This window comes from Pollicipes pollicipes, unplaced genomic scaffold, assembly GCF_011947565.3.
Source record: "Pollicipes pollicipes isolate AB1234 unplaced genomic scaffold, Ppol_2.1 Scaffold_3447;HRSCAF=4054_pilon_pilon_pilon, whole genome shotgun sequence".
Lineage (NCBI taxonomy): Eukaryota > Metazoa > Arthropoda > Thecostraca > Pollicipedomorpha > Pollicipedidae > Pollicipes > Pollicipes pollicipes.
Genome location: NW_023596297.1, coordinates 2,120,349 through 2,143,062, shown reverse-complemented (window position 1 = coordinate 2,143,062; position 22,714 = coordinate 2,120,349). Strand labels below are relative to the sequence as shown.

Genomic DNA, 22,714 nt, shown 5'->3' with positions numbered 1-22,714 from the left:
CGGCAGCTCAGCCCCACCGTACCGCACGAACGCTGCCACCTCCGGCTTGTGGCTCCCACCATTACGACCTCCAACGGATCGATGACAAGTGCAGGAAGCCCAGCACCGCGGGGCGGACCAGCGGTGGGGACAGGCCCAGCAGCGTTCTGCCCATGCTGCCAAGGCCGGCGCCGTCACGGTGTCTGCGCGAGCCGCGCCCACCGATCGGCTTCGGGTGAGACACCGGCGGGCCGGGAGGGACGTCAGTCCGCCGCCGACCTCGACCAATCAAAACTCCGCCGCCGTGTGTTCGTGATACATTTCGCTACCAAGGAAAGCAAGCGTGAAAATGGCGCGAACCACGTGACGTGAAAACACGCGACGTCTGCTCTTGTCACCAACAGGCAAAGCGCCTCACCTTGCCTTCAGCCACAGCGGCCAACATAAATACTCAGAAACAACATCTTTGCAGATCTGCTTAGTTCTGCCCTGCATCATTCAAAACCGAACTGAGCCAATCGCAGCAGGAAGCTTGACAGCTCTACGGATTGCCAAATCTAGCCCATACAGACGATGTTAGACTAGCCAGGCGTTTGCAAAACCGCACAGGACTCAGCGCCACGACGCGCTGCAGACACGGCGCGCGCTAGCCGGCTTCCACATTTGGCAAATACTCCACGCCCGTCAAAAATCGAACCACTTCAACTGTACGGGGGCCCCACCACCGTATTCGCCACAATGACCTCGCTAAGTGCACTTGACTGTGGCACCGCCCGGCTCGAAGCCATCCTCGGATCGTCCAACAATCGACACCATCTATCGTGGTGCATCAATACCGCAGCTTACTCGGACCTAAGGTGCCAGCCTGCCCGTGCCGGCGAGCGCGTTGTCCGTTTTGCACGAGCAGGACGGTGGCGCCACCGCCGCGCCGCGAATGTCGAGTCGCGAGCCATGCCGAACCGGCGCGCGAGGGTACGACGGAAGTCATTACTGCCTCACTTGATCGGCATTCTACGCACAAATGGGAGCCGGACCCGAGCGAGCGACATGCGAGCCCCCCCCCCCCCCCCCCCTCCCTCCCCGCTACCGCACTTCATAACCGACAGATGTTGAAGGCCCGCGCCTCGCAGACACAGAGGGCCCCGATCAGTTGACCAGAGCCCGCTCACCGCGGTCCTGGACCACGCTTACGATTGTTCAGTTGGGATCGGCCCACGGCCCACTGACCTGTGTTGATGGTCTGCTCCTCGTGGTTCTGGACGGGCGGCGTGTCGTGCAGCAGCAGGTACACCTCGATGGCGCACTGAGCCGCCTTGAAGTAGAACGGGTGCCGCCGCAACACGTCCTCCAGCCTGCCGGCCGGCCGGCGGCGTCACCGCGGCGCACGGCGCGCGCGCGCGCGAGGAGGGCAGCCTTGCGCGCCCGCCAGTCACTCCCACGCACGCGTCGGCGGCGCGTGCAGGGAGGGAAGCGGCTACTTAGGACACGGGGCACCGGTCCGTCCATCGCGTCATTCACCCGGATGTGACCCAGTCGTGTCAGGTGGCGAGTCCACGCACCAGCTTGGAACAACGCCGTCCAGGTCCACGTCCACATCTACGCCGTCCACACTTACGACGTCCGTGTCTACGTCGTCCACGTCCACGTCCAAGTCCACGTCCACGTCCACGGCCGGCCAGCAGCGCTCACACGGCGGTCACCCACCTGAGCAGACCCACGTACGACCGGATGGTCATGCGCCGTAGGCAGTACGTGTTGAAGTCGAACTGGTCCTCGATGATGTCCGAGAAATGCTGTCGGCAGCGCGGGAGCCTACGTCACAGGCGGTGGCGGGCCAGGTCACCGGGCCGCGTGCGCCCGGCGGGAGTCGACATCGTGCCCACGCGCCAGGCCCGGCGCCGCCAGACGCCGTAAGCTCGGCGTGCGACGCGGCCGCCAGGACCGTGGCAGCGACAACGTGTGTGCCAGCATGTACGGCCAACACAGCCACATCGGTTACGTCAACTGGGTCCTTGCACGAGTGTTTGTTGGTGAGTTGGAGCCCCGACGCGCCTCAAAGTTTTGGCTACTTTTTCGATACCTAGCTCATACGGAGCACTAGCGGCGATAAAAAGCCGGCGCCACGAAAAACCGGTCACGGCAGCCGACCGCCCGGTGCGCTAATGCCGTGCGGCGACCGCGTGGGCCGGCGGCCGGCCCGCAGAGGGCGCCCGCGGCGGCGTCACTCACCCGGTCCACCTCATGGCACTTTTTGAGCGCGTCGCCCCAGCGGCCGAGGCGCTGGTAGGCGCGCGCCATCTCCGTCAGGTACCACATGCACTGCATATTGTTCAGGTCCTCGGTCGCCTGAACGCCCTCCTGCCGGCGAAAGGCGGCGCGTGACAAACGTGACGGAGCCGAGCGCGGGGGGGGGGGGGGCAAGTGGGCGAACACGTGATTGCAGCGTCCATGATCGGCGCCTTCACCACGGGGACACCCGCAGAGGGGCGCACAGTTGTGCCGAAGCGTTCGACACACGCTCGATACACATCACCACGTTCATTTGGCATCCTAACAGCAAGCTGAGCAGGCTCATTGTCGCCGGTGCAGTGACCGTAAATCTGATGGCGGATGATTCCCGTGTAACATCAACACTACAGCACATTTGTGCTCCAGGAGATACATGTGAAAAATCGGTGGCGAGATAGGGTCCTTCATTCAGGTAACGCACTGTTCCTAGGACGTTGGCTCGCTACACCAGCGTCTGCAAAGACTACCGCAGCACAACTCCGAGACCTCAGTAACAAACCGGGCACGAGGCAACGCCCCGCCAGGCGGCCCGTGGCACCTCGACACCACCCCCATCTGTCCCAACGCATCCATTCTCTCCGTCGCACCGGCTCCAGCGCCCCCCCCCCCCCCCCCCCCCCCCCCCCCCAACGATGCCCGTTCGGAGCGCCCACTCACCCGCGTGAACTTGGAACAGAGCTCTTCGGCTTCGGACAGCATGTTGGCGCGCAGCATGTATTTGGCCGCCTTCGAGTTGATGTAGCGGTCGGCCGTGTCCATGCCTTGCGCCTCGTCCATCCACTTGTACGCCTCAATCGCGTTGCCCGCGTGCTGGAGTGGCGAGGAGCGTTAGAGGAGTCGGTGCCGTGCAGTAACGGTGCACTGTGTCAAGGGCGGTGTCTCACCGCGTCAGGAGCGCTGCCTCACCGTACCAGCCCGGTATTCGAGGACAGAAACGTGTCGGTGGCGGTGTACCACGTCCCACGCGATGGCGGCATAACAGCAGCGGCGTCCCCATATCAGAGACGGTTTCACTACATCAGCAACGGCGTCGTCATGACAGAGGCGAGGTCACCATGCCGGAGGCGATGCTGCCATGCCAGTGGCGCCTGGCTTGTCCGTAGTGCTGGTGCCATGGTGCCATGAGACAGAGTCACCATGTCAGGGGCGATATCGTCGCAGCAGAAGGGCTGTTTTCGGCGGCGAAGTTGCGCGTCAGATGGTGTCAGCAGGTCAGACAGGGTGTCAGCAGGTCAGACAGGGTGTCAGCAGGTCAGACAGGGTGTCAGCAGGTCAGACAGGGTGTCAGCAGGTCAGACAGGGTATCAGCAGGTCAGACAGGGTGTCAGCAGGTCAGACAGTGTCAGCAGGTCAGACAGGGTGTCAGCAGGTCAGACAGGGTGGCAGCAGGTCAAACAGCGTGACAGCAGGTCAGACAGGGTGTCAGCAGGTCAGATGGGGTGTCAGCAGGTCAGACAGGGTGTCAGCAGTTCACACAGGGTGTCAGCAGTTCAGATGGGAATTCAGCAGATCAGACAAGGCGTCAGCAGTTCAGGTGAGGTGTGAGCAGTTCAGATGGGGTGTCAGCAGGTCAGACAGGGTGTCCGCAGGTCACATGGTGTTACCAGGTCAGACAGTGGCCTGGAGGTCAGCAAGGACTGCCAGCCGGGACCGGAATGATATCAGATTGTTCACTGTGCCCCGTGTTGCACCCGCCATCGATAACTTCACATGTGCTGACGAACATGGCTGCATCCATGCACCAATGACAGGATTGCCAGACTTGAGCAAGGAACTTGGCAATGATTTAAACCCCCGTGCATACATTTCCAAAGCAGTACAATCAGTAGATTCGAAACCGGTGCGGCATACGGCGTAACAACTTCAACAAAGCAAAATACCAGTTTTAAGCGAAGCATACTTTGTGGAACACGCTTGAACTCTTTCAACACAGATATGCTTGAACTTACCTTGAATATCTTGGCCTTGAAGACGAACAGCTCAATAAGCGTGGGAGTATGTTCTAATGCCTTGTCTATGTAGCCTAGCGCCCTCTCTATATCACGTTTGAAGTCAAAGTGTTGCGCTAAGTAGTAATATGTCCACACTAAACACGACGGAGCCTCCTTCGGATTGCTGGCCTCGGCGTCTGTAACACATAGAACCGAGAGGTCAAGCTGATCTTCCACCCACACGGCATGGCTCCGCGCACGCTCCTCTTTGCCCATCATACCCCCCCCCCCCCCCGCGGCATGGAGCGGCAGAATCTAAGGGGACGGCTCCGCACTTTTGTGAAAGGAAACAAGGCTTCGTGGACATGCCTCCCAACCGCACCCGCGCTGGAGCATTAGAGCGACGCTTCCATGCCATCCATCATATCACCATTTATCATCATCACACAACCAAACCATAAGGCACCATTCTCTCTCTATATGTTGCTACCACGTACCAGCGTTGCCCCTGGGTGGAACACCAACAGCACCCGAATGATTCCAACGAGTTGACTCTCCTCCAATGTCGAGTTCAAAGCTTTATGCTGAGTTAACAGCCTTCAATGTGACAAGATGTGTTAGATGCGCAGTTGTACTGCAAGATGTACAAGATGTACCATAGGAACTTTGAACTTACAATGCCAAAAAAGTTGAAGACCATTCTTATATCAAGTCCATCCCCAATGAGCCCACTCGCCGCTCGATCAACTCCATCACGCGTTGACCCCCCTCTAGGGACCCACGACCGTTCAGCACCCCTCCAGTGGCCCGCCGCTCAGCTCAGCTTCTTCACCATTAGCCTGACGCTCTCGCCGTCCGCGCCTCCAGCGCCTTACCTTCGCTGCTGAAATAGCCCCGCTCGGCCAGACACCGTTCGAAGCCGAGCACCACGTCCTCGATGACCGACACCCATTCGTTGTCGTGGTACAGCGTCGAGAGATCGGTGAAGAGTGGCGGCGCGCCCTTGCGCAGACCCTGCCGCAGGAACTCGTCGACCAGCGAGCGGAACTTCTCCCCTGCCGACACGACGGCGACATGGTCAGCAGCCGACTCACGGCGAAGGCGGGGGTACGGGGCGCCCGCCCCCGCCGGAGGGACGCCGCTGCTCCCTCGCCGGAGGCGGCGTGGACGGCGGCGGGCACAGCGTCATTACCAAGCTGACTGGGTCATCGCACGTATCGGACGAAGGCGCTCAGGCAACCACATCGCGCTTTAGCCACCGAAAACCCATTTACTCGACGCCACGAGTAACAGACAAACCTGCGCTCACTTTTCACGGACGTCACCTGCAGCAAAACACCTAGGCCACCATCCGGCACGCGATCCACCCGGTCAGCACCACACCTCTCGCCCAGGGCTCGGTTGCTCACCGCCAGCGGCGCCCCCGCGTCGCCCGGCCTGCACCACGCCTCTCCCCAGGCTCGGCTGTCCACCGCCAGCGGCGCCCTCTCCGCCACCCGCGCCGCCCGGCCTGCACCACGCCTCTCTCCAGGCTCGGCTGTCCACCGCCAGCGGCGCCCGCTCCGCCAACCGCGCCGCCCGGCTTGCACCACGCCTCTCCCCAGGCTCGGCTTGTCCACCGCCAGCGGCGCCCTCTCCGCCACCCGCGCCGCCCGGCCTGCACCACGCCTCTCCCCAGGCTCGGCTGCCCACCGCCAGCTGCGCCCTCTCCACCCCCGCGCCGCCCGGCCTGCACCACGCCTCTCCCCCAGGCTCGGCTGCCCACCGCCAGCGGCGTCCGCTCCGCCAACCACGCCGCACCTCTAACGATATACAGCTGCAGCTTCTTGGGCGCGTGCGCGCGCGGGAACAGCTGCTGGTACTCCTGGTACACGGCCAGCCGCTCGTCCTCGGAGGCCGGGCCGAGCGCGCGCTCCAGCGCCGCGAAGTGGCGCCGGCTCTCCGGGTTGCGCTTCAGCAGGGCGCGGTAGATGGCGGCCGACTCGGCGCCCCGGTCCAGGTCCAGCAGGATCTCCGCTGAGGGGAGCGCAGCCGGTCAGGGCGACGAACCGGTGCGGCACGGTGGCGGCCGGAGACAGCAAGTGGGTGCGGCGAATGATTCTGAAAAGGCGCGCTAAGCCACGAACCACCATCGACAACTGCATAGAGTGGTTAAGCGGCCTGGTGTTTAACAGTGTTACAGCCCTGACCGACGAACGCCACCAAACAGAGCCTGCATAAGCTAAGCTTAGTACCAGCTGAAGACGTGACATGTGGCAGAGCTCACAACACCTGACGCCTACAAATACTCAAATGCGGCAGTCAGTCACGGTGTACCACGTTGACACCGAGATTAAGCAAGATCCCCGGTTGGCATCTGTCACAACAGCCCTCGTCACGAAGCAGCTATATCCACAACAGCAGCTGCGTCCACAATCCGCGCCGCCGGGCCACCCGACTCTTCTGACCTCCATCGACGCGCATCCATCCGCCACCACCGCCCCTGCTCACCTCGCATCTCCTGCACGGTGACCTTGTCGCAAATCTGCTGCTCGTACTTGTCGAGGTGCTCCAGCGCCTCCTGTAGCCGGCCGGCCTCCCGGATCACCATGGCCTGGTACAGCATGAGCTCGCTCTGCTCGAAGTCGGCCGAGTCCTTGGTGAGCGTCTCGCGGAACGCCTCCAGGATGCTCAGCGCCATGTCGTGGTCCTTGACCAGGTGCTGCGACATGGCGTAGCCGATCCACGACACGCGCTGTGTCGGCCGCAACACGAACAGCTGGTAGCGCGTTTCCTGCAGCGAACAGGACGGCGGTCAGGCGGGCGGGAGGCGTCACCGAGACGAGAACTGGGACCAGCGGCAGCTACGACTGTCGAGCATGTGAGGAATAGCATGGGTTGGGGCTACCGAGGTCGATGGTGGTATAACCGTGCATGGACCAGTCTATCGAGGGCCGTCAACTGCATTGCATTTCTAAAATGGCCATGACTAATATCCTTACACTATCTTTCATCGCGTACCTGTACACCGTCCCTTACTCGCATGGCACATATATACCCAATATGTGCATGTGAGGAATAGCATGAGTTTAAGCCCCCCGAGGTCAACGATGGCATAACCGTGCATGGACCAGTCTATGCGAGGGCCGTCAACTGCATTGCATTTCTAAAATGGCCACGACTAATATCCATACACTACCTTTCATTGCGTACCTGTACACCGTCCCTTACTCGAACGGCACTGAAGGCACCGCGAGAATGTGAACGAAGCCAGAAGCTCTAGTATTCCCGTCCAACCCATCGCACAACACTCACCCGGTATCCTTCGAGATCGCGCATCTGGATCTGCAGTTGCGAGAGGTCGCGCAGTATCTGAATATTGTCCTTGTCCCACTTGAGTGCGTTGCGGTAGCACTTGATGGCCTCGTCATACTTCTTGTCGGAGCGCTGCAGGATGCCGTACACGTGCCAACACACGTGCGAGCGCAGGTTGTTTCGCAGGCCCTTGCGCACGTGGTCGTAGGCCTCCTCCTTCTTGCCCATGCAGTTGAGGATGAGGCCCTTCATGGAGAGCGTCTCTGCAGGAGGCCGGGCCGGCGACGGTCAGCACTCAAGGCGCGACGAATCGGGCCGGGTGCATGAATCAGGCACACGGCCGGGGGCCATCAGAACACGTGACGCAATACGCGCCGATCGGCGATGTCCACTGTTTATTTGCGCTCGATGATTGTCTGGCCTATATTAGTGTCGTCGCATATGCACGACGCAGCGTGGATCCGGCTAATGACACCCGCCGCTGCACACGGGGGTCACGAGAAGGGCAGGGTACGGCGCGGCGTCACCACCTGGCCAGGCTCGAACGACACTGTGACCGATACGACGCCCGGCACAATCCTGGTGGTGGTGCTACAGTACACGTGACACAACCGCGTAAAACCATATTATCTCACACCTTCTGCATCCCTGGCATGTCCACGGCGGGTGCATCTAGGACAACCTGAGCTCAGACAATCCCTATGACGTGTTGCGGGAATCAAACAAGCCATCCCGTGGTCCATACGCGAAACGTCATCATTATGCTGCGAGGAGCACTGCTCGATCAGTCGGATGTGGCTTTGTCCATACGCCATGCAGTCTAATGACGCCACGCGCTCACGGTGCTGGGAGCTGAGAGCTTGTCGACCAGTCCAGCCAGCGTCCAGAGACGCACGGCATCAGGGCACGTCAAGACCAGGCTCAGCACGTCCAAATCCTATGTTCAATAGAGAATCCAGACACGTGTGGTGGAGCCCACTGTCACAGTGTGGCGGCTGTTTATTCTGAAGAAAGTCGTATTGATCCTGCACGGCAGCAGCAGGAGGGGGCGAGGGCGGCGGGGGGGGGGGGGGGCTGTTGTCGGGAGCGCTTCCACCGAGGCACCTTACGCGAGACAGGTGGCGCTGCCATAGACGCCAGGCTTACCTCCGTGGTCCGGGTGCGCCGCCAATATCTGTTTGGCGAATTTCAACCCATTTTTGTACTGTTTATGCTCGTAGCATTTCTGAAAACAAAATGCATCCACCTTAACGCCATATCACGAAGGGAGATTTAGACCAGATGGAAACGGTTCATGCTCGTAGCACTTCTGGAAGCAAAGGCATCTACCTTGGCACCGGAGCACGAATAGAGGTAACGACAGGATGGGACTGGTGCACACCTCAGGCGCGGCCGAGAGCGCGGGCGGGAAGGGAGCACCAAAACAACCAGAAAACAGGTAAACACTGGCGGGTAGATGGCAGCGCAATAGACATCGTCCGTCCTTCACCCCAACGTCGCGTCATTCAGAGTTCGTGTTTCCATTCAGTGCTCTCTGACGCTTGCAAAGATCGCGAAAACGTCCGTGTTATGGTACGGACCCGGCGACCCATGCCGTGTCGAGCAACCAAGATGCTCACGTCTGAAAATCTGATCTATTTCCATGACTTCGCATGTGGGCGCCGGCAGCCATCAGGCACGCGCTCACTCCGTCAGTAGCTTATCCAAAGTACGTGTCACGCCACGCGAACGGCACACTAAACAACTACGCACTCGAGCGATACACCATCGCCAATTGGCACCGGGCGGGGGGTGTGGCGCGCCAGTGAACTTCTCACGATCCGACGGCGTAGCGTGCGCACCGCTGTCAAACAGGGCGGGAGAGCGGCCGAACACGCCGCGCGCCACCGGCTGGGATGAGATCAGCGCCCCGCCGCCGCTCCCGCAGCGCTCCCAAATGGGCTTGGGGAGTGCTGGGGGCCCGTGCTCGTGCTCCGTGGCGGTTCCGGCATGGACCGGCGGATGTGCCGCGATTGCCCAAAATGGACAGTTGCTTGTTGTCACAGCAGCAGCTTAGCTTGAGGATTACAGTACATCTGGACATTGGAGGATGGTGGCATGCAATGAAGTTGAGGACATGTATGTATGTATATATATATATATATATATATATATATATATATATTATGCATACATACATATTATATATATGTATGTATATATACATACATATTATGCATATATATATATATATATATATATATATATATATATATATATATATATATATAGCATATGTGGAGTGTGTGTGCATGTCATATAAAGAACAAACATATAACCTGCATAGATGTGATGAAACTGGACATGATGTTTTGACAGAACATTATTGGCTTTCACTGGGTTCGGCAAGACTAAGCTAGTCATAGCCAGGTTGGATACAGCAAGGTTGGCCAAGACAAAGTTGGATACAGAGTAGTTGGTCAGATGTGAATATGGAGTTTAACATTGGATGGTTAAATATTAGCAAACCATGTTCCAAATGCCTGGGGCAGCTCCCATGATGAATGACTATCAAATAATGCTACCAAAACCCACAATCTCAATTTGTCCAGATTCACCTAAGCACCAGCATCCTTCCTGTGTGTTGTTGCAGAACCATGTTACCATCACCATGTGATCACAGGCAGACAGCAAAGGTGAATAGGCACTGCCTCTCTAAGAGCATGGCTCCATATTTATTGAGATAACACAACAGCCAACAAGTGAGCTCATGCAGCTGATAATGAACATAGATATTATCATTATGCTACCATGTAAGAAGTTAGCACAGGATCTCACTAGTGGGCTAGCAACAGACAAAACACCTCATGTCATGGAAGTAAAATCTCACAGCAAAACAAGCCATATCTTACAAGATTGGGCACTTATATAACCATAAATTTGATAATTGTCATTATGACACAACTACAAAAAATCAGGGCTTATCCAAGTAGGTAACATTATGTCAGAACTATATCTACAGAAACAATCTATTAACAATTGTCAACCTATGATGGTAACACTTTCAGTTAAAAAAAGATTGGCTGACAGGAATCATGTTCCACTGTCAGGCAGAACTATCTCAAGATGGAAGTATCAGTACTGTACTGAATCTTATACTGACAAATGTTATCAGCCAGCACAGCACATTTGGGATTATGGATCAGGAATTTGCAGTCCCAGCAACATCACACCACCAAAAGGATGTGCTTGTGAGAAGAAGCAAGACAAACCTCATGTTCACATATTTCCTAACATATTTCATTTTGTCCAACATGTATTGAGGCTTTTTAATCATAATGCAATCCAAAGCAGGACATTTCCATTAGCAGTATACAGTTGTAAATGTTTAAATGCACATTATCCAGGTGCATAACATTTTCTGCTAGATTATGGTTGCTGTTGCTAGATAATCTGAGCTAAAATGTAACATTATCTATTTGCTGGGGTACCATACTACTACATGAATAGGTTGGTACTAGCGTAGTGTGTTATAATTAGTCTTTTTAGTCCTACCTGCCACACAACAAAAGTTTTGGTCTTCATCAGAAAAATGTTACTTGTGATTTCCACATAAAAATCCTCACAGACCAAGTGAGACAGCCCTGGTGCTTATGGGCAGAAGTGCTTGATTCCAGAGACCAACTCTGCATCAAGAAATTCTTACCTGAGTTAGTTGGCTATGCTATCACAGGAATCTATATCACACACAATAATTCAAATGCTCCAATGCATGGGAACTGCAGTCAAGAATTTTAATCAAATCGCATGTAGTAATCTGGGGATAGGATTTGGCAATGACGGACAGGCCATGAAGTGCTTCACACTAATCTAGCACATCCTTTATGAAGCAGTCTCTTTTGTCATGAACATAAATTCAATTCAAAATAGATACCTCTATGAACATATCTGAACTTAAGTTACGACTGCCTATTCTACCAAACTGCATATCCTGAACAAGCCAAAACCTGACCATCCTGCTATCTCCATCATGGACTCACCCCATGCCTGACTGTGCATGCTAAAAAAGAAGCTGTACACTAAGACATCTAACCATGGATGCAAGTTTCATGAGAATGAAAAGAAACATTCTATATCTTTGTTGCCTATCCACAGCCACATGATAAAATAAGGGCAGAAACAAACCAAGAACAAGATACTGTTTAACTGCTAATTGGTTTTCATATTGCAATTTTTCTGGTCTGCCTCAGCACAAAGCAAGACAATTCGCAAATAAACTGAGGGTACATTCAACATGATATCTGGAAAATGGACACTTCAAAATGCGAAAATTGGCGCCTAACCACTCCAAAGAAACGACAAGACGTTTGCGACTTACCACGATCTTCTTGAAAACCGAGTTTTCTCGGGAGGGTAAAACATTTGGATCATTCTGGTTCGCTGGTGACATCTCTCAGGACCACAATTATGCCAAACACTTATGCATGAACCTATTCGAAACCCACAGGACACCACTCGAACTGAGCGCACCCAATCCCTGACTATCCCCTGCGCCGAACCTCGTGGTCTCAAATTTGACGCAGAGCTACCGGGTGCTACCAATTTGCAGGTATATTGATATGCGGTAGATCACCCGAATATTTGAAATACTAAATACTGACAGTGGCCTGTCGCAATAATATCAACATCTGGGTGCATATCAACAAATGATATGAGCTTGATTCGAATCAGCACTTTTTCAACAGCCGTGATTAGTTGGGTGTTATTTGACTAATTTCGTCTGTACTGGATGCTGTCGCGACTCGTCTTCTACGGCCTCTCCTTGCGTGTTCCACACTGGAATAAGATCACCGAGGATGCTCCCTTTACAAGGGCAGCAGCAAGCATGGATCTTAAATGCTTTCAAAATATTTATTAACTTTGATTGACGAGTGTTCAGCAGATTAGTGGAGTCGTCGCTGGCTGCTCCAAACTGCAGTGGAAAGGTTTTTTAAAGCAATTGTTGAAAAATATTTGCACAACTTCAGTCATGGCTCGCATTTGACTTTGCATTATCGAGTGGTTGTTTCTTTTACACATAAAGTCGCTGATAAAAAACATTCCGGAATGTTGTTGCATTCCTTCTTCAAGTTGAGGGGATTTAATTTAGCAGCTGCTTGCCCTCTTGCCGCTGTATCTAAACACTGAATACTGGGGAGCATTATTTAAGTTCGTCACCGCAACTGTTAATTTATTTTTTATACCTTAGACCTTAACACATTTATGAATATCATCATGAGCTAATCTAAGAGAATAGTTTACATATTTGACAGCGCCGTGCTGTCCTTTCCGTGTAAACTTCCGAAGATTGCCAGGCAGGTCCCGCCAGGCAGAGATATGGCCGACATGAAGGGTGATGTAGGTATCAAATCTTTGTGCACGTGGTGCCTTTTGTGCTTGTAATGAATCTATCCGCGCACTAGGATGTATGTGGTTTTCGTGTGCCCAGTATCGCTTACAGTGAATTTGTTTACATATTCGACGCATGTAGCGCGAATGTGACCCGGTGCAGTGACTGTTCTGCTCGGAAGGACTTCCATGTGAGCTCGTCCCAAAAAATCGAATGCATGTATGCAGTGGAATTTTAGCATTAATTTCATGCACCCTGCTTTAGAAATTTATCAGTGGCTAATTGTGAAAGGACCTTTGCCTCAATTGATGGTGATGGTCCTATTGTGATTAAGGTAGTTCATCATTAACAGCTTAATGTGCTAGAATTTGATCATGTAATTCCACACAATGGCGTTCCATATTTTGCTGAATCTTTGCATTGATTAGGGTATGTCTACATTGGCTTCAAATCCCCTATGTTTACATATTGTTGGTTATTTGTTGAGTAGAGCATAGGGATTAGGTATTGCTGGCATACGCTTTCCACGTTGTTAAAGGCTTGAATTAATGAAGTATAGTATGCAAGCCATTGTTAGTGGCATGCATAGATGTACCAGATATGTAGAAATAGCCATTCCCTCTTAAGATGTTGTAAAGGATAATGTGAAGTGCTTTACCCTCACCTATTAGTCATGGGGTTAATCCTAGGTGATGAAGAAATCTGTGGTACTGTTGCCATTTGATGATGTCAAGTTAATGAAAGTTTAAATGCCTGAGATAGTGGTATCATAAAATCTAGGTGAACCTGTCTTTATTCCCACTAATAGCCCCTGGGCACTTTCCTTCACATGTGTGGGTCCCAGCATGCAAGTAGGAATGCAAGTTATATGGATGATTAAAATTGGATAGAACTTACCTGGCTAGAGAGAACTGGACATAACCAGATGGACCAAGTGTACCTAAAACTAGATAGAACTTATCTGGCTAGAGAGAACTGGACATAACCAGATGCACCAAGTGTGCCCTCATAGGACTTGATGAAGCTGGATTAGGGCTGATGGGACTGAATAGGACAAGACAGGATCAAATGATGTGGGATGGGAGTAGACAGAACCAGAGGGACTTAGTCAAAAAGAGGTTAAAAGGCATCAAATATGATTTTTTTTAGATGAGGTAGGATAAAGAATAGTGCTATATGTGACTGGATAGAACCAGAGGGACTGAATCAAAATAGTGGTTGAATGGTGCTACTATGGCTGAGTCAAAACTAGACCATGCTAAACTATGATAGACATAACTGGATGGAATGCCATTAGGAAAGATAGGACTAGTCTGTACTAATTTGAACTGGATAGGCCTGGATGGGACTGAATGAGATCTGGTGGCATGGATGGGACCAGACAGGACCAGGTGGATTGGACAGCACTAGAAAGAGGTAGTTTGAACAGAACTGGACTGGATCTGATAGAATGGGGCTGATGATGGGACTGGACAGGATCAGATGAAATTGGATGCCACCAAGGAGAGCCAGACATTGCAGAACAGGACCAGACAGAGCATGATGGAAGGTGGTAGGCTCGGACCAGATGAAAGCAAATGGGGCTGGACCATACAGCATGAAATTGGATGAGACATGCTGGGATAATATAGGACCAGCTGTAGTGGATGGGGCTGGACAGGACTAGACAGAACCTGATGTGTTGGGACTGAATCAGACAGCAAGGTATGAGACCAAAGGGAACAGGTTGGGACAGAATGGGATTGGATAGAATCAGATCACATCTGGTCCCATATAGCCCCATCTGAGCAGATCTGGCCCCACCTGGCCTTGTCTGGTGCTATCCAGTCCTGTCCAGCATCATCTTGTCCCACATAGTCTTGTCTGGTTGGGAGTGGTCCCATTTGGTGTTGTTCAGTCCTGTCTGGTTCTTTCTAACCCAAGCCAGTCCCATCCAGCCTCTTCCATTTTCATCTGGTCCTGTGGGATGTCTTCCAATCCCTTGCCTTGACCCATGTAGGCTCATCACACTATCTGGTACCACTCTGTCTTGTCCCATCCAGTCCTGAACCATTCTGTACATTAACATATTGTCCCATCCTGTCCAGGCCCATTCCCTGTGTTGCAGGCCATTTTAGGAAGTCAGGGGTCCTGCTGGCTTCATACTTCTTAATTCTGATATCAGTAGATGTACAGCTCAGGAAATTGGTGTTGGAGTATGTGGTTAACCTTCATAGGTCTGGCCAGGATGCATTATGTGATGTTTCTCATGGGCATAGATTTTCTTTCAAGCACTGATCTGTCATGGTATACTTTTCATTGGTGCCTGTGAGTTTGCCTAGTGTAGGCTGTCAAGTTACTGCCAACATCTTGTCTGGTTTGCTGAAGTACACTGATGCCCATGACATTTACGTCAACAGTATGAATGTGCCCCCATTTTCTTCTGTTGGGGATCTAACATTTTGCAGAGCACCACCCTGTACTATCTGCCATAACATGTGCCAATCCCACAGCAGCTTTAGCATGGAGCATCTTGGCATGGCCTGGACATGGTCATAGTGTGAAGAAACATACACCCATATGCTCCAAAGTGTCTTTCTGGTCCCTGAATTCGCCAAAGGTGGTCTCTGTACACTTCAGACATGACTCTGGGCATGGCCACAGCACAGACCCAGCAGTGGCCCTGATACTGTGTCACCAACTTGTGTTGCCATTGACAAGGCAAAGTAGCTTCATTTTCTTCATTTATGATCCAGGCAGACTGTGCTGTAACCTATTATGTAACCTACCATGTTTCAGTGGCGGGTTGGACATCTTAAGTCTGACATCCATTGAATTGTTGCTTGCACTCACTATGTGTTCTGTTGCAGGCCCGTGACTCGGGTAACCAGTCAGTGCAGGTGTTTGGCCGCAAGGTAAGAGGCAAACAGGCATCTGCTCTTGGGAGGTGGAAGTTTAGGGTAGCTGTTGGTGCATGGCAGTCATTCAGTCTGGCTTAAAGATCACAGTCATCATATCCAGTTATTCAGGGCATTCTTGACATTTTGTTTAAGTATATCATATAGTCCTGTTGAAAAACATCAGCTGGACACATGCCATGAGGGGATATTGAATCATTTCTGCAAGACTGGATGTGGTCAGTTTTCTTTGCATGTTGTTTGATTTGGCATTAAAGGCACATACTAAACAGGGATTTTTCAGAGAACACCCTGGAGGGAAAGGTCATTTTGTTTAGTCTTGTAGCTATCAGATTCAGTCAGTTCAAGCTCTATCAGAGGGGATTTATGTTTTCCCAGCTGCTGTGTAGGTGACCAGGTTTGGTCAATTTACCTCACCTGTGACTTGAATCTGTGGTCAATAAACCCAAGTCCTTGTGAATCTGCCAGGTTTGTGGTGATAAAAATTTGAAAATATGGTTGTATGTGATGCCATCAGTCACTTCAGACAAAACTCACAATGCTATTCTGGACATTGCCAGATGCACTGGTGGAAGGGTCCAGGGTATGATAGATAATGTGATATGTTTGCTTGAGCTTACTTGTTTAATTTGCATCCTGGTGGACTCAGGATGGCTTTTTATTGACCTTTTTGTCAGATTGGGGGATTGCAGAGGGTTTTTGGTGTCAAACAGCACTATTGCTTGTGGTGGGGTGGGTCCACCTCCGCGATCTATTGTTACATGGTTAATGACTTATAAGGCAGTGGTGTAGGGGCATCCAAGAAGTTGTCCATTTACCCCTTTGTAATTTAATTGTGTTCCAACATTGCCATGTGGTGGATGCTACCTGGTAATTAGGCATGGGTGAGGCGCGGCCTACCTCATCCCTGCCACTCCTTCCTGTTGCTTTCATGCATGCATTTGCCCATTTCAAGTCTGACAAGATATCCTAGCAGTGATCCAAGAGATGACGCATCAGAATTGCGCCGCCGTTGGACGGTGTTCCCATCTATCGACCCAGAAGGAAGCTGCAAAGCGTGGGTGCTCCCGTTGCAGAAAACGGCGACGGCGGTGGCCCACTGCAAGCGCGGCCGCGGCCTGATCAAGGTCAACGGGCGGCCGCTGGAGCTCGTGCAGCCGGCCGCGCTCTCCTACAAGCTGCAGGAGCCCATCCTGCTGCTGGGCAAGGAGCGCTTCGCCGGCGTCGACATGCGCGTGCGGGTCAAGGGTGGCGGCACCATCTCACAGGTGTACGCCATCCGGCAGGCCATCTCCAAGGCGCTGGTGGCCTACTACCAGAAGTGTGAGTAGCACGGGGCCGTGGGTGTGCCGTGCGCCGCGGCTGCTGGGGCGGATGCAGGCGTGCGCTGCACGCTGCGGAATTGTATTGGAAGCCGTGACTCTTTATCGGGATATTTGTCTGTGGAATATTGGTGAGGTGTCCCTGCTCTTAACATTATATTGGTGTTTTAGTCAAAGAAGGGGCAGAATCGATCAGCAAACAAACCCCTTTGACCACGCGTGTGGATCCGTTTTCAGTTGGGGCTCTAGCCCTCCCCTCCCCCAAGTTCAAGGATACAGGGGGACGAAACCACGTACAAGCCATTTTGTTTGCTATTTTGGGAGTGTGTTGATATTTTCGCCATTGAGCTCCCCCTCCCTTCTCCCCCCCAACTCGTTTTACGAACCTGCGCAGGGGCTGCCTTCGACCATAGCTGTGCCCTGTGACAGATTGAAAAAGGCCATAATTATAGCTGAATTAGGCTACATAGCATGTTCTGGGAAATCGCCGAGTGTTGATGTTTGTCAAGGAGATAGAAAGCTGTGTTTACTTTCGTGGGCATTAAATCACTTGCTTAACCTATCCAGCATAGTGTGGCTTTTACATAGCACTCATACTTGATCCTAGAATGCATGGTTTGCGGCAGTGGGTTGAAACTGTAGCCTTTGCCAGCAAATTGGTCCGATTTCGTCGCGTTTCAGCAATGAGAAGAAGTGAGGTCTCCTTTTGTGGTGTTTACAGCCAACTAAAACCTTTGAACTACTAGATGGCCTGCAGGATATGCTCTGACATGACTGCAATAGTTATACCACACATGATATTTGTATTTCTGTCAGTCCCATGTTTGGTTCATGTGGGTCAATTTTCCCGAGCAATATTCGGTGGCCATCTTGCTGAATGCCTTCGTTTAATGGCTCTCGTTTGGTAACAGGTATGTATATGATGGAACAGTGTTTGTGTTGTTTTGTTTTTTTTTTGGAAGAGGTAGTTATCAAAATTCCGACACTGGTCACCAATGCAGGGAATTTGTTGGGACAATTGCGAGAGAAATCATACATGCGCAGTGCTCTGTTCGCGTCGGGCATTTTTCCACGTTTGGTGCTTCCGACAGCTGTTACCGAGGCCGCCTTGTTCTCGGCAGACGTGGACGAGGCGTCCAAGAAGGAGATCAAGGACATCCTTATCCAGTACGACCGTTCGTTGCTGGTGGCTGACCCGCGGCGCTGCGAGTCCAAGAAGTTCGGCGGCCCCGGAGCGCGCGCCAGGTACCAGAAGTCCTACCGTTAAGCTTGCACGTGTCTTTCTCGCGTCTACAATAAACGCGGACGGGAGAAAGGCGTGAGAGCTGTTTTATATTCTCGCACGGATGAAGCACCATAACACCGAGAAACATCAGACGAACGAGACACTGCGGCTGTCGATAGCGGTGCGAGGCGACAGTGGGCCTCACACAGTCACAGTGTGATCCTCCAGTCCCGCGGCTCAGTAGAACTCACTGCTATCCCTGCTGGTGACGGCCGGCTCGTCGTCGCGCGGCTGCGGCGGCTGCGACAGCATGTCGAGCAGCACGTCCTCTTCCTCCTCGCCGACGTCCCCGTCTCGCCCGTCCGGCTGCTGCCGGCGCAGCAGCGCCTGCGAGTAGTGGACGGCGGTGGGCGCGGGTGCGCGCCGTGGCCTCCGCGCCAGCGCCAGCAGCGCCGCCCCCAGCAGCAGCAGGCCGGCGGCGCCGCCGACGGCCGCCAGCACGGCCAGCTCCGCTGGCTGGCGGCGGCCGGGCGCCGCGCTCCGCCGCGCCAGCCGGTACTGGCGCCGCTTGTAGCAGCACACGGAGAACTCGCGCCGCTCCATCCACAGCGTGACGTTGTGCGCGCGCAGCCGGTCCAGCAGGTGGGTGAGGTGGAGCGTGTCGCGCGCCGTCAGCGTTACGTTGGCCAGCAGCTGGGCGCCGTCCTCGCTGCAGTAGGCCCAGGCGATGCGCGGTCCGGGCCGCACGTACCCCAGCAAGCCGCGGCGCACCACCGACAGCTCAGTCTGCTCGCGCTCGCACGGCCCATCCAGCGTCACCAGCAGCCACTCGAGCGGCTCGGAGCGGGCGCCAGTGCCGCCTGCGGGCCGGGGGGGGGGGGTGGGGGGTTAGTCGCGGCCGGGCGCCTCTTGTGAGGGACGAGGCGGGCAGTGGGGAGCGGCCAGGTCGTAGGCGACGGTCACACGTTTCCATTTTCGTAGGTTAAGAAGAGTCACGTCTCAAAACTGGTGCGCAAGACACTCCCTAAACGCGCCTCGATCACGTCCGAAGCGGAATGGCGCTTGTGCCCTGGCCAGGCGCCGGGTTACAACGCCACCTGCAGAGCTGTAGTATGCGCAGCGACTTTATAGGGGTCACTGGGAGCGCTTAGCCGCTTACGCACGTGATGACGCGGACAGCGGTCCGCTAAGTGGGCGCGAGGACAATGCTCTGCCCTGTCCACCGACTTCGAAAGTACGGGCAGCCTCGAACTAGCGCCCCAGAGCAATCGCAAGGGTACTCTGTCGGCACCGTCTGAAGATGAGATGATTGCCGCTGTCACGGCTTTTGCAGCCCGGAAAATAAACAGCATCACTCAGTTGTGAAGTAAACACACGTGGTGACCGGCGGCGTCGACACTACGGAAACCGCCCGGGACGCCACGTGTCGTGGCAGGTCTCCAGGTGTTCATCATCACGTCAAGTGTTCGCGATCGGACGGACCGAACGTCCGGCTCCAGGGGCGCAGGCGGGAATGAAGGGTCGCCGGCGTACGCGGACAGAACCGCAGCAGCGGGCCTCCGAGCATGTCACTCGCGCAGGTGCGTGCTCCACCTCATGTTACGTCAGGCCACGGAATGTCCAGCATTAAGGTGCCGACAGCGACCCGGCACTTCTACAGCGGCTTGGGGCACGGTGCAGCGTTTGCAGCCCTTTCTGCCCGCGTTAACGATCTGCGTACCGCTACCGACAGAACGCCTGCCACGGACCAGACCCGCGTCGGAACAGAGGGGAGGGGGGACGCGTAATTGGAGCTGGCTGGCCACCGCCCACGGTATGGCGCGGGCCACCCGCGCGTGCCGCCACTCACTGGTCCGGCCTCCTGCGGCCAGCTGGCCGAAACACCGGAGCCGGCACGCCGCCGCCGCCGCCTGCCCTGCGGCGCGACCGGCGGGTGGATGGACAGAATTGTTCGTGGTGATCAACGCGCCGTGCAATTCACTCCGGATCTGCGCCGGTCGCGCATGATGCTCACGGAATAGTTAACTCCCTGTCGACTTGGTGACGATCTCGGCCACCATGGGAGCGCTATTGGCGATCACTTATTGAAATCCCCAAATAAATCGTTTTACTTGATAGCTCAACAGCACTTAATTCTAGTTGATCCTGTAGACGAAATGACCCTCCCGGGGTCAGTTATATGTTCGGCAGAGCACACCACATGTCATGTTCTCATCCTCATCCTTGCGTATTAGGGCACACCGTTCTTGTCCTCATCAGCTGTGGCGTGGGCCCTCGGTCCGAGCATGCGAATACTCCCGTGATGGTCCGCTCCGGCGATGGCCACGCCTGACCCTCCTGATTCCAACTCCAGAGTGTTCCGCTCCTGACTGCGGCTTCGGTTCCGGACCGTCCTGTCGGAGCGCGCGCGCCGGCCCCGCCCCGCCCCGCCGCGGGGTCGCCGGCCTATGACGCTGGCCGCAGTGGCGTAGGCTGACCGCCAGCCGATACAAACAGCTGACGTAACGACGGACGGGGGACAGGCGCCTGCCCGCTATCTCCGGGGCGCCGGCGCCTGCACTCTGCACAGTCGGGAGCGCCCACTGGGCGGCGGCCCGACCAGGACACGCCCGGCAGCTGGCGAGGGCCACCGGCCGGCCCATGACCGCGGGTCAGACACAGGTGTGGAGTCAAACTGAGAACGCCTGGTCGATACGGCGCAGGTCGGGTCTCGGCCAACACGGGCGAGGTTCAGACAGGCGCAAAGGCGAACTGAGAACGCCTGGTCGCGCCGGCGCATGTCGGGTCTTGGCCAATATGGCTGGGGTTCAGATACAGGTGCGGAGGCGAACTGAGAACGCCTGGTCCGTCCGGCGCAGGAAGGGTCGCGGCCAACATGAGCGGGGTTCAGACACAGGTGCGAAGGCGAACTGAGAACGCCTGTTCGGTCCGGCGCAGTTCAGGTCTCGGCTAACACGGGCGAGGTTCAGACAGGTGCAAAGGCGAACTGAGAACGCCTGGTCGGTCGGGCGCAGGTCGGGCCTCGGCCAACACGGTCGGGGTTCAGACACAGGTGCGAAGGCGAACTGAGAACGCCTGGTCGGTTGGCGCAGGTCAGGTCTCGGCCAACACGACCAGGGTTCAGACAGGTGCGAAGGCGAACTGAGAACGCCTGGTCGGTCGGGCGCAGGTCGGGCCTCGGCCAACACGGTCGGGGTTCAGACACAGGTGCGAAGGCGAACTGAGAACGCCTGGTCGGTCGGGCGCAGGTCGGGCCTCGGCCAACACGACCAGGGTTCAGACAGGTGCGAAGGCGAACTGAGAACGCCTGGTCCGTCCGGCGCAGATCGGGCCTCGGCACACCTGGCCGACTGCGGTTTGACAGCACTGACGCCGGGAGGCGGCACATCGCAGTGCGGCGGCCCCGGCCGGCGGGCGGGACGCAAAGAGCGACGCGCGGACAATGCGGAACGGCACCTGAATGCGAGCGTGACTCACAGCTATTTTCAGGTGTCGCTCAGCGTTGACCCGTGCGACTCGCCTCGCTGGTGGACGAGACGCTGACGCAGCTGACGGGGTGGGCGGGGACACATGGGCGGACCAACGGACACCCCAATCCGCAGTCTTTGAATTGAGGCGAGAGCTGTGACCGGGATGTGCTTTAAGCCTGTCGAAACACTGCTGCTATGTGTCAATAAGAGTGCTTGTGTGATATGATGGGCGGCAATGTGTGTAAAGAGCGAGACGTTACACCCCGGCGGCTCCGAAATTTTACGTATTATCGGTACAGGCACAGTCACGTAGCAAGAGACTGCGCTCCCGGGTATACGCTGGAAGGCCGGCAGAACGTTTGCTTTTCCGAGGCAAGTGTCTTCACGATAGACGATGATACAACGGTGGCAAACGGTGGCGATGGAACGGTACAACAACGAACGAGAATTGACATCACGTAGTCCCGCTGAAGAACAAAACAATTAGTCCACGAACCATGAAATAGGAAGATGAAGTTGGCTCACTTACCGACAACGCTGAGGGATATCGGCCCGGCAATCAGCCGCAGGAAGGTCAGAAGCACAACTTGCAGGAGCAAGTTTACATTACAGGTCTCCATGGCCGTAAACACATCCGCACTGGGGAGCCCCTGGCCGGCCGCCGCCGTCGCACCTCGAACGGCCCGCACGCATTACGTGCAGGTTACGCCCCCCTCACGCTCATGCTAATGTAGCCGCCCGCGGAGATCATTGCAGGCACATAATTGCACGCCTATGTAAATGATGTTGAGTATTTAAATGAGCGAATACCGCACAAACTGCGGTTTTCTTGTAACCCTTCGAAACCAGCCGCCGGCCGCTGACAGCAGCGGTACTAGACTGGGTTAAATGAGAGGTCTGAACGCAGAGGATCGATGAATGCATCGATGAATGGGGCAA

At 54.8% G+C, this 22,714-nt stretch overlaps 3 protein-coding genes across 3 annotated transcripts in view; 1 reads left to right on the top strand and 2 right to left on the bottom strand.

Moving 5' to 3' along the window:
• The window catches only part of Naa15-16 (N-alpha-acetyltransferase 15/16), a 68,008-nt gene extending 55,959 nt beyond the window's left edge, over positions 1 to 12,049 (bottom strand). The window contains exons 1-11 of the mRNA XM_037213857.1: positions 11,851 to 12,049; positions 8,640 to 8,718; positions 7,494 to 7,756; positions 6,690 to 6,972; positions 6,000 to 6,215; positions 5,075 to 5,254; positions 4,218 to 4,396; positions 2,926 to 3,078; positions 2,209 to 2,337; positions 1,684 to 1,772; positions 1,207 to 1,331 (exon numbers count right to left, since the gene is read on the bottom strand). Coding sequence (XP_037069752.1) covers positions 1,207 to 1,331; positions 1,684 to 1,772; positions 2,209 to 2,337; positions 2,926 to 3,078; positions 4,218 to 4,396; positions 5,075 to 5,254; positions 6,000 to 6,215; positions 6,690 to 6,972; positions 7,494 to 7,756; positions 8,640 to 8,718; positions 11,851 to 11,922 — 1,768 coding nt within the window. The 5' untranslated portion in view covers positions 11,923 to 12,049. The remainder of the gene's footprint in view (positions 1 to 1,206; positions 1,332 to 1,683; positions 1,773 to 2,208; positions 2,338 to 2,925; positions 3,079 to 4,217; positions 4,397 to 5,074; positions 5,255 to 5,999; positions 6,216 to 6,689; positions 6,973 to 7,493; positions 7,757 to 8,639; positions 8,719 to 11,850) is intronic.
• Positions 12,050 to 12,790: 741 nt separating this feature from the next.
• Positions 12,791 to 18,402, top strand: RpS16 (ribosomal protein S16). Its single transcript, XM_037214637.1, has 4 exons — positions 12,791 to 12,869; positions 15,711 to 15,755; positions 16,835 to 17,081; positions 18,202 to 18,402. Exons 1-4 carry the CDS (start codon positions 12,849 to 12,851, stop codon positions 18,345 to 18,347), a joined length of 459 nt encoding a protein of 152 aa, XP_037070532.1. The 5' UTR covers positions 12,791 to 12,848; the 3' UTR covers positions 18,348 to 18,402.
• Positions 18,403 to 18,452: 50 nt separating this feature from the next.
• LOC119091467 (uncharacterized) lies at positions 18,453 to 22,631 on the bottom strand. The gene is made up of 3 exons (XM_037214268.1): positions 22,305 to 22,631; positions 18,865 to 19,165; positions 18,453 to 18,474 (listed from the first exon to the last, which is right to left on the bottom strand). Exons 1-3 carry the CDS (start codon positions 22,393 to 22,395, stop codon positions 18,453 to 18,455), a joined length of 414 nt encoding a protein of 137 aa, XP_037070163.1. The 5' UTR covers positions 22,396 to 22,631.
• Positions 22,632 to 22,714: the final 83 nt, after the last annotated feature.